Source organism: Schistosoma haematobium, chromosome 1 (genome assembly GCF_000699445.3).
Source record: "Schistosoma haematobium chromosome 1, whole genome shotgun sequence".
Classification (NCBI taxonomy): Eukaryota; Metazoa; Platyhelminthes; class Trematoda; order Strigeidida; family Schistosomatidae; genus Schistosoma; species Schistosoma haematobium.
In genome coordinates this window covers 26,478,320-26,488,398 of record NC_067196.1, presented here as the reverse complement: position 1 = coordinate 26,488,398, position 10,079 = coordinate 26,478,320, and the positions used below count along the sequence as shown (strand labels likewise).

The 10,079-nt window shown below is 38.8% G+C and overlaps 1 protein-coding gene across 4 annotated transcripts; it reads left to right on the top strand.

Moving 5' to 3' along the window:
• The first annotated feature begins 6,642 nt into the window (after positions 1-6,642).
• COPZ1_1 (Coatomer subunit zeta-1) lies at positions 6,643-9,903 on the top strand. Of its 4 annotated transcripts, XM_051218420.1 has the most exons (7): positions 6,643-6,706; positions 6,738-6,806; positions 6,847-6,931; positions 8,710-8,801; positions 8,835-8,968; positions 9,004-9,094; positions 9,734-9,903. In XM_051218420.1, exons 1-7 carry the CDS (start codon positions 6,698-6,700, stop codon positions 9,779-9,781), a joined length of 528 nt encoding a protein of 175 aa, XP_051073564.1. In that variant the 5' UTR covers positions 6,643-6,697; the 3' UTR covers positions 9,782-9,903. The 4 variants fall into 4 exon arrangements, with proteins under 4 accessions (XP_051073564.1, XP_051073563.1, XP_051073566.1 ...); XM_051218418.1 differs by having other exon boundaries at positions 8,710-8,968; XM_051218421.1 differs by lacking the exon at positions 9,734-9,903 and adding an exon at positions 9,135-9,287 and having other exon boundaries at positions 8,710-8,968.
• The last annotated feature ends 176 nt before the right edge of the window (positions 9,904-10,079 follow it).

Sequence of the window (10,079 nt, the reverse complement as noted above, 5' to 3'; positions counted from 1 at the left end):
TGGTGATTCAATGGAAAAGACAATAATCACCTGACAAATTGTTTATTCTGGGCCTGGGAACGTTTTTAGAGCGTCTGCATAAATCTTCTGCTTTGGGAGGCAAGAAAAGTAAAGGCACATCAGATGCAAATTTATCACCAAGTATTTACAAATCTGTGACTTAGTCGTCTCTAGTTCTTCTATATGACAATGGTAATGGGTTTATTTTAGTCAGTCTGGCATCATACGAGGGCATCGCCATTCCAGAAATCAGTTTCGTTGAGGTTCTTTGAACCTTTTTCAACAGCTCAGCGTCTCTTTATAGGCAGGGGCTAGCTAAAGATAACTCCCAGGTTATTGTGTGTCTGGACAACAGGTTACTCAGTGTTATTCACCGTGCATGTATCTGAACCCTGGTGATCGATATGCATCACAATGCACTTAGAAGGGCTTAACGAGAACTGCCAAACACTAGACCATTCACATAACTTCTCCAGGCCATTTTAAAGCTCTAAACTATCACCACTTTATATCGCTTTCCATATAATGACATCACCAGATATCAAAACCGATGATGATAGGAGATTAGGAAGGTCATGTATATAAAGGAGAAACAACACATGCCCCTAAACTGTACCCTGAGGCACTCCACTAAGCATAGATTTCCAGCGAGACAGCTTTGAGCTCACCCATGCTCTCCATTGATACCCTGCTAGGAAGTCTTTTATCCACAATAATAAATTGTCTTCAGTCCTGATATTAATTAATCAATATGACTGCCGGCTGTGAGAAACTTCGTCAATAGCATTGCTGAAGTCAACATAGGCTACATCTATAAGTAAGTGTTGATCTTCTAGAGCGCACCAGCTTTCAGAGGCTACCAGTTAGTTTAAGAAACATGAAAAATCTGTTCTAAAACCATGCTGCTTTTCAGAAAGAATTCGATTTCCGACTAGATACTTCAGTAACTCCTTCTGAATAATCTTTAGTAAAGCTTTAACAACCATTCTGATTAAACTTACGGGTCAGCAATTCTCATATTTGTGTCTCGTATCTGTTTTGAAGAAAAGACTTCATACATCATTATTCCAGTCTTCTGGTAATCGACCCTGGGTTACAGACAGATTAAAAACATATGCCCAAGGGATTCACGGCAAAATTTGCTAATTCCTTTGGTAACCTAGGATGCATTTCATCCGGTCCCATGAATTTGCTTAAAAGACGCTCATTTAGCAGACAAAAGACATCGAGTTTTCTAATGGTCACAGTGTCCAGTATGTGTGGGTGGCTTTATATTAACTGAAGGAGAAGGCATCTACACGGTACATACATTGCTAAAGTAACTTGTGAATACTTGAGCTTTACCATAATCGTTCTCCAGTGATGATGCAGCATTAATGTCTTCCCACAATGCTGGAATATTTTCTCTTCGCTAATTCATTTGATTTACGTACGATGATAAGTGAATAGGGTATTCTATAGACTCTTTAACAAGTTTATCTCAATACGACATTCTAGACTCGAGGAGGGTCGAGACACATATATCCCGAGTTTCCTGACATTGAGATTTTGTCCCATCAGTACCCAGTAACCTAAACCTCTACCGCATTCTTCTCTTACGGAGAAGGGTGCTAGACCCTTACTGGACCACGGTAGGAAGTTTCCCGGACTCGCTGGTTTAGTCCAAAGGATGTGAGTTGCAGTAACTCTAATGTGCGAATTTCTGAATATCTTCCAAGCAATGTCAATAGGTGGCTATGGTCCTATTGCCTATCCCACTGAGCATGCAGAGTGTATAATTCCTCGTATATTTGCTTTCAAGACGTTTAGTCTGACTTGAGAAGACACATATTCGTAATGGATAACTATATGGAAATCGAATATTAAACTGTATGATCACTTTCACCTACGAGTGGTATATGGTGGAGGTTTGTGACGTCGATCCCGTTGTAGCGAGCAATTTCCTACAGGTTTAATTCTAAACTATTCTCTAGACCGTCGAATACAGAGTCTTGGTTTGGCCAAAGTCATAACAAGTAAGCTATTTGGCTATATAAACTTTGTCTGTTTCTAAAACATAAATTAACATCGTTAGTGTACAAACAAACAGTACGGTCTATTAATACAGGGAAAAAGAGACAAATAACAGACCGAACAGTAGCCAGAGAATAGGAAAAATGAGTCAACAAGCAAGTATTGTTTTACAATGAACATTAAACTGTGATTGGTTAATAAAAAGATACAGTCGTACAAGGTCAAAAGGAGTTAATGTGGTGGTGCGCGTTTCCCTTTATTATTGGTGGGTTCGTTTATCGATCACATTTTACACTCCCCCCGAAAAGCGCACCACGTCCATTGTCCAGGGTCATCGTCGCCGTCAGACAACCGGCTTCTTCCAGCAGGCATAGGCTTCGCACATCTCTGACGATTTCTTCGTTTGAAGTTCTCAACTTTGCCGTGCGGACTCGTCCGTCCGGGCCATAGCTTACTTGCTCGACTATAGCCTTAGGCCATAGACCTCTATTCATTTCGACGTTACTAACGAGGACTAAGTCACCCGGTTGTAAGTTCTTGTGTACGTCCAACTATTTGTCTCTTGCTTGGAGAGTCGGTAAATATTCTTTTACCCATCTGTTATTCCGGAATGCGCTGATTAGTCTTTGAGCTTCTTTTCATCTTTTGTTGTATAATAACGTCTTATCCACCGAAGCATCGGCGAATGATATTTTTTTATGAATCAACAACAACTTGTTCGGAGTAAGAGCTTCTAGGGTACCAGGGTCATCTGTCATCTTAACCAGAGGTCTGTCATTCAGTATCCGTTCCGCCTCAGTTAATAAGGTTTGCAGAGTTTCATCGGTCAACACATTTTGGAATAAAAGCACTCTTAAGATTCTTCTAATTGATCTTATGATGCGTTCCCACACACCACCTCGATGACTTGCCCTAGGTCGGTTAAAACGCCACTCACATTCTCGTTCTTTAAGGTGGTTTTCTATTTTATTAGTATTCCAGGAACGTATAATCTGTCTCAAACTGGCATCTGCACCTCGGAAGTTTGTGCCGTTATCACTAAAAATACGCTTTGGACATCCCCTGCTGGCAATAAATCTTGATAATGCGCATAGAAATGAATCCGTATCTAAAGAGTAAGCCATTTCGATGTGAACGGCTCTAATAGATAAGCAGGTGAATAAACAGCCATAACGTTTCTCAACAACTCTACCACGTTTGGCATAGAACGGTCCGAAGTAATCCACACCTACTTGACTAAAGGGTGGCGAATGAGTCTCTACTCGGTATTCCGGCAACGGTGCCATTAATTGGGAACATGGTTTAGGATAAAGTCTTCTACATAAATAGCATCGTTTTAGAACCTTCCGAACAGTAGAATATCCTCTAACAATCCAATACTCCTCACGAATACTACTCAGAGTTTGAGTAACTCCAACATGTGCGTTTATCACATGATAACGCATTATAATCATATCTGTAACAAAATGATTACTAGGAAGAATAATCGGATATTTGGTTTCAAATGGTAAACATGATAACTGCAAACGTCCTCCCACGCGGATTTTGCCTTCAAACATAAAAGGGTTGAAATTTCTTATAGAACTTTGACGAATTAATTTTTTTCTCCTGTTCACCTCGTCCATTGCTTCTTGACCATTTTGCTGTCTAAAAGCGTTTTCTCCGAGCGTCAACGGTGAGCTGTTTAGAATTCTTTTTTCGGCCGGGTACGCGATACTTTGGACTAGTTTAATTATGTCACTCTTCGTACAAGGTCAAAAGGAGTTAATGTGGTGGTGGGCGTTTCCCTTTATTATTGGTGGGTTCGTTTATCGATCATAGTCTACACTCGTAATGAATCAATATGAGAACTAGTAAGGATATTTTGGAGTCCATGTCATACCTAGTTGCTTTTTCCACATGATGCAATGGACACCCGTGATAACCGTACCAACTAGTTTCTGTTGGAAAAAACTATCTGACAGTTCAGTCCTCAGATTTCTCCAGTTTACTGTGGGTGCATTAAGATTTCCTAAGATTAAACATCGACCACTTGTTGACCAAGTGTAGAAACGTCTAGCAAGACCTAATTCGTCGCACAGTTTGGACTGCGGTTGACCAAGTCAATCACAGCTCTTGTAATTTGCATTTCGAGCAGCAGATAACTAATACGCATGTCACACTTTCTTGGGATATGTTATCAATAGCAGTGAGTGGGATAGTATTTCTAATGAATAGAGATACTCCCATTTTACTTCCCTGGATGCTGCCAGTTCTTACTAATGTGAGACTTTCAAAATCAAGTTCCCTACTGTTTGCAGACTGCGTCGGTCATGTCTCTGTAACTGCAGTCACATCCGCCATGGCAGATTCTATCTGTACATCTAGCCACCATCGCCCGAAAATCACTTAAATAGCTCTATGCTGTTTTTGTAGGAGCTTCAGCACCATTCAGCGTCGAAGACTCAGCACCGAAAAATCCAAAATTCTAAGGCTCTTCTCACCGACATCTAACCGTAGTTTGGGTTTCTTTGCGACTTCTCGAAGTTTAAAATAGTTCACAAACGGAAAGTTTTACAGACGGAATCTCATAACCCTTCTAGTTGATGTCTAGTCTGTTGTATTGGGCCCCTTTCATTGGGAGACTTAAACAATATTTGAGCAGCCTGTTTTGAGTTTGTTTCAAGTCCATTTGACTACCTGGCTCATAAACGTTCACCAATGTGAATCTGCCCGTGACGCCAGCCGATTTAGTAACGGTTTTATCAACGCTATTTCACGCGCGAAACGAGTTCTAGGTTCTGTGGTTTCACTCTCTTTGGCTCTGTGAAAGACCAATGACCTGTCACCACGATCAATCTCCAATTTCTCAGTTATCATTTTGAGGATTGGCTTATCTTTAGCCGGTGGACTGGAAAAAAGGATATCTCATCAAGATACCAAAGAAAGGAGATCTAAAATAATGTGGGGACCACACAGGCATCAAATTACTATCAGCACCGGGAAACGTTTTCAACAGAGTGTTGCTGAACCAGATGAAAGATTCAGTAGACGCCAAACTTCCAGATCAGCAGGCTGGATTCCGTCACTGTACATTAACTTCCTTGTCTGTGGGAAGACGTTTGACAATGTGAATAGGAGGACCTTACGGGACCTCCTTCAACACTACAGTGCACCTGAGAAGATCGTTAATATCATCTGGAACTCATACGACTGACTACACTGCAAAGTCATGCATGGAGGTCAGCTGCCGGATGCATTCCAAGTGAGGACCGGTGTCAGACAAGGCTGCCTACTGTCACCCTTTATATTTCTTCTCGTGGTTGACTGAATTACGAAGACCTCCACATCTGAGGGGCAGAACGCAATACAATGGACAGTTTGGATACGACTAGACGATTTGGACTTCGCAGATAACCTAGCTCATCTATCCGATCCATACCAACAAATGCTGATGAAGATAGCCAGCGTAACAGAAGCCTGTGCATCAGTAGTCCTCAACACACACAAGTGATAAACGAAGATTCTGAAATGCAGCACGGAGAACATCAACGCAATCGCACTTGATGGAGAAGCTCTGAAAGATGTGGAAACTTCCACATACGTGGACAGCATCATCGACGAATAAGAAGGTTCTTATGCAAAGTCAAAGGTAAGGATTGACAAGACAAGGACAGCATTCCTATAGCTGAAATACATATGGGAGTCAAAACAACTGTCAACTAACATCAAAGTCAGAATCTTCAATACGAATGTCAAGGCAGTTAGTTATGTTGTACGGAGTTGAAAGTTGTAGAACTACTGCAATCATCGATACCAAGGTAAATACGAGTAAAAACGGTCTGAAAGTACTAAAACCGTTCTTTATCAACAGGCATAGTTGCTAACTGTCGTAACACTTCGAAAGGTTAAATGTGAAAAGTTACAAGGTTAAATCGTTAGAATGAACACTAATTACTTCTCGAACGATCCGAAGAATACTCATGAAAGCACTGCATACGTGTATCGTCAGGGCTGTGTATCAAGTATATTGTTGTTTACTATCCTCACGAAACTAAATCTTAAAAATCTCTTGTTATTCATTATGCTGGTGTCAGATTTGTAATAGTGTTATAATGAACATGATTCACATGATCCACATGGCAAATTTCGAGGTCCAAATCAGACAATTGTAAATAGGTATAAAACCCCTGTTTTAAAGGACGAACTCAGAGACTTTTCAAAGAGAAAAGGCTACGTGAACATAAGCAATTAAGGATCTAGATACCTAATTATACTAAGAGTATATCCAGAAGTCAAAATTATTTATATATCCTTATCGTACACTGAGTGATTTAATTGACTAAGAAATGATTTTGAACCATATTTATCCTTTATTTCATCTTTGCTTGAGTTGGGGGAACCCAGAGGACATATTCAGTGGTTTTATATTATAATAATACACATGATCCTCATGACACACATTTCCTAACAAGAGATTAGTTTTCAGAGACTACCACGTGAAGTGCAGTATGCACATACTACTGATTCATCTATGAAATATAACACAAACGAGAATACCATTGAGGAAATTAGACAAACTCTCACCATTGTCACCAAGAGACAAATTCAAAGCCCGAATTATTGGATAATGAATCGCCTGCTTAGGTCACAAATAGGAAGCGGATTAATTGACATCTGCCAACCATAGCTTTTGTCGCTTACAATGCTCCTGGTATGTATATCGGTTTTCGACATTTCCACAGGAGCCGTCCTTATATTCTATTAATAGCATACTCATCTTAGATAGTGAAGGGAAGCGCATTTTAACGAAGGTAGCTCAGTTAGTATATCAAACAAACTTTAATTTTGTAGTATTATGACTCATCGTTTCCAACTGTTAAGCTTCAACTCGAATTCGAGTCGAAACTCTTCAAAAAAACAAGCAAAACTAATGGCGGTAAATTTTCGTTGATTTTTTATGTTTTTTCATTTTAGTGGGTCTGTGACAGGTTCAACTGCGGATCTAAACCATCTCCTTTACAATTTTTTATTGTTAGTGGTCCATTCCGTTTCACACTCATCAAGATAAAAGTAAACAAAAATGATGTTAGTTAGTCGTGCTAGTAGTCAGAACCCAAAACCATTGGGAATAGCACGTACCGTCTCCGTAGTTCGCTCTTAGCAGTTACAAGTATAAAAGTCTAAGGAATCTAAAGCAATTCTCGTAATTCGTAGTACTGCAAAGATCTAATCTCATTTTGGAAGTTCCAACATAGTAACCAAGTTATCGTGTTTTAGTAGGCATGTCGGCAGTCTGAAACTGCAGATGACAAGGATCTGGATATAAAGCAGTTGATTTCGGTTTTTGAACAAGTCTTGAGGTGGTCAGTCCGAAATATCCTCTATACTTCTCAGCATTCTAGTGTTTGTATACTGATATGAATTAAAGCTGTAACCAGTAACCCTCAAGATTCCTAAGAATCAGATACAACTCAATGACTCTCGGGTGTACTCGACTCAAACTTATCTAGTGATTACTGTTACTGACTACATTTTTATGTACACTGAAAGAATTCAGTGTTACAAAATAGCGTTAAGCACTTTTATTTAAAAATTCCAATACTATGAAGTACTAGTTCAAATATTGTTTTCGAGTTACCTGATTCTTAGTATCTGAACATGGAATGTTCCCAAGTTTGTCGCATCCTTTTTTTATAGTCCTACTTTTTTCTGCCGTCGTGAAATGTTAAAGAAAAGTTTTTTTATCTTTTGATTAGAATAGAGTTTCCTATTTCAAAAATTGTTCACATAAAATAAATCCATTTTGTGCCTTCCAGAGTACCTACAATTAAATATCCACTTTCTCGTTTATGTACTCATTTTTGTGTACTTAAAACGATATGGTCAGCTCTCTGACTGAAACTCATCATACTAATGATCAAACGAAATTGCACTTTGTTTTTCGGATTACTATATATATGTATACATCAGTTATCATCAACGTAGAGTCTAAAACAGTTTTGCACTGCCCTAAGTTACTACACATCACCAGCACACCGTAATGAATTTAACAAGGTATATAGCAAAATAGACGGGAATAATGTAGTAGTAATTACAGTTAAAAAAGTAAGCCTATAGAAGACAGAGTGAAAAAGTATGCATTGAGATGCCGAAATGAGAGATTGAAAGATAAAGAGTGAACACATCTGTATCCTTTTGAGCCGTGTCATCCAGCTTATAGCTGTTGATTACAATAAGCACATGGGCCCAAACCAGGTAGCCCGTATCTGCCAACATGACACAAACCAAATGTCACAGAACCCCTAACTTTCTTTCAACCTTCTCCTAAACCAGGAAACATCGCCTGTCGAGGTGAGCTGTGACAAGACATAATTAACATGTTCTCTCTCTCCATATATATAATACATTTGGTTAATAAAGCCCATTGACTACCTTTACTTTCAGGATCAGACTTTTATGCTTAAAAGATGCGTTTGCACAATCGATCAAATATCATTTCTTCATAATAACCTCTGTTGATAAAATTCTTATGGCAGTACGAGGACATCAAAGTAATCGTTTTGAAATTGATTTATTATTTGTTAATCATATGGAAAAGTTCTTATGATCACCAAAAATTCTCATTGTCCTAATGTTTTACTCCAATCATAATCGTTTGTACGTCTTATTTTGGTCGGATCAGTATAAATGTATGTTGCTCTTTCAATTCTCTAGCGGAAATCACGTTGCTGGACGGCGCGACCTGTGTTTATCGTAACGTGGGCGATCTTTACTTTTATGTTGTTGGGGATGCTAACGAAAACGAAGTGAGTCACATAATGGATCTTTCATTTTGTAAGTTATTACTCGTCAGTGCCCTTCAGTGCTTGTACGATTCTGTCAGTCAAGCTCTGAAACGATCAGTCGAAAAGAAAACACTGATGGATAATCTAGATTTAATTTTCCTTATAGTTGATGAACTGTGTCATAATGGGTAAATAGTGGAATAAATTAATATATGCTTTAAAGCATACTTTTAGAGTCCGACGCAACCGCCTTAGTGTCTCGAGTTGGTGCAAGGACAGACGATATCCCACTTGGAGAGCAAACGGTAGCACAGGTAATTTTAGCTCCTTTTTCCTAGTATCTACGTTGAGTAGGTCAGTCTATGTTTAACATAATTTCGTTGTAGATGCACCTTTAAGTGCGATTCCTTTAGTCACTACTTTTACATGATTTGGTCTCATATGATGAGGTAAAGTGGAAAAATAAGCCTTAATATACAAAAACCAACGATATGATATACTGTTAAACGCTAATGGTTTTCCATCTGTTGAAAAAGCCTGTTTTATTGCAGTGAAAGGTCACCGACATATTGATGGAAGGTTTCCAGTTTGGTTTTCTACTCATCTGTCAACTGTTACTGGTGTAGATTCACAACAAATGTTGCTTCTCTCATAGGCAGTGTGTTGAGTAAGTGTACCAGTTCTTGAGTTTAAAAATAGTTGTTTGGGAAACGTGTCTGCCGAAAAACTGCCACAAAGTTTGCTTTTAACCAGCTCAAGTCTATTCGCTAACTAGATCATAATCACTCATCTTTAACGTAAAGCCTAGCACAGATGTGTGTGGACCAAAGTTCCCATGTCACATCAGTACAAGCGTGAACGACAACCTTGCTGTGTTCATTTCATTAGATAATTTTTAGTCAATTGTTTTTAAAATCAAAATACATAAAATTCTTCTTTTTCACAACATACAGGCTATCCAAAATGCAAAAGAACAAATACGCATGTCTTTAATCAAGTAGTTCAGTGAAAAGGAAATACATACTTATTTTCACTGTTTTTTGATGGGAACTATGGGTCGGTAATTGAGTAATAACTTTTGTATCTACTCCAACATTTGTCACATTACAGTTGTTCATATTTAGCAAGTCTTTTCGCTCATACCCTAGTCGCTGCTGGTGAATTTTTACACTAAGCTAACTAACTCATCAAGCTTTATTTTTGTGTGTGCAATTGCAAACACTAGCTTACATCATATTATGGCGTTCGTAAAGTACATTTCAAATCATTTCGTTGACAACTCATGGTAAAGGATGAGCA

Bases quoted from the DNA above. Each gene is read 5' to 3' on its own strand.
- COPZ1_1 (XM_051218418.1), top strand. The intron at 8,969-9,003 runs GTAAATAGTGGA...TATGCTTTAAAG, and splicing joins GATGAACTGTGTCATAATGG to CATACTTTTAGAGTCCGACG. The intron at 9,095-9,733 runs GTAATTTTAGCT...CACAACATACAG, and splicing joins GAGAGCAAACGGTAGCACAG to GCTATCCAAAATGCAAAAGA.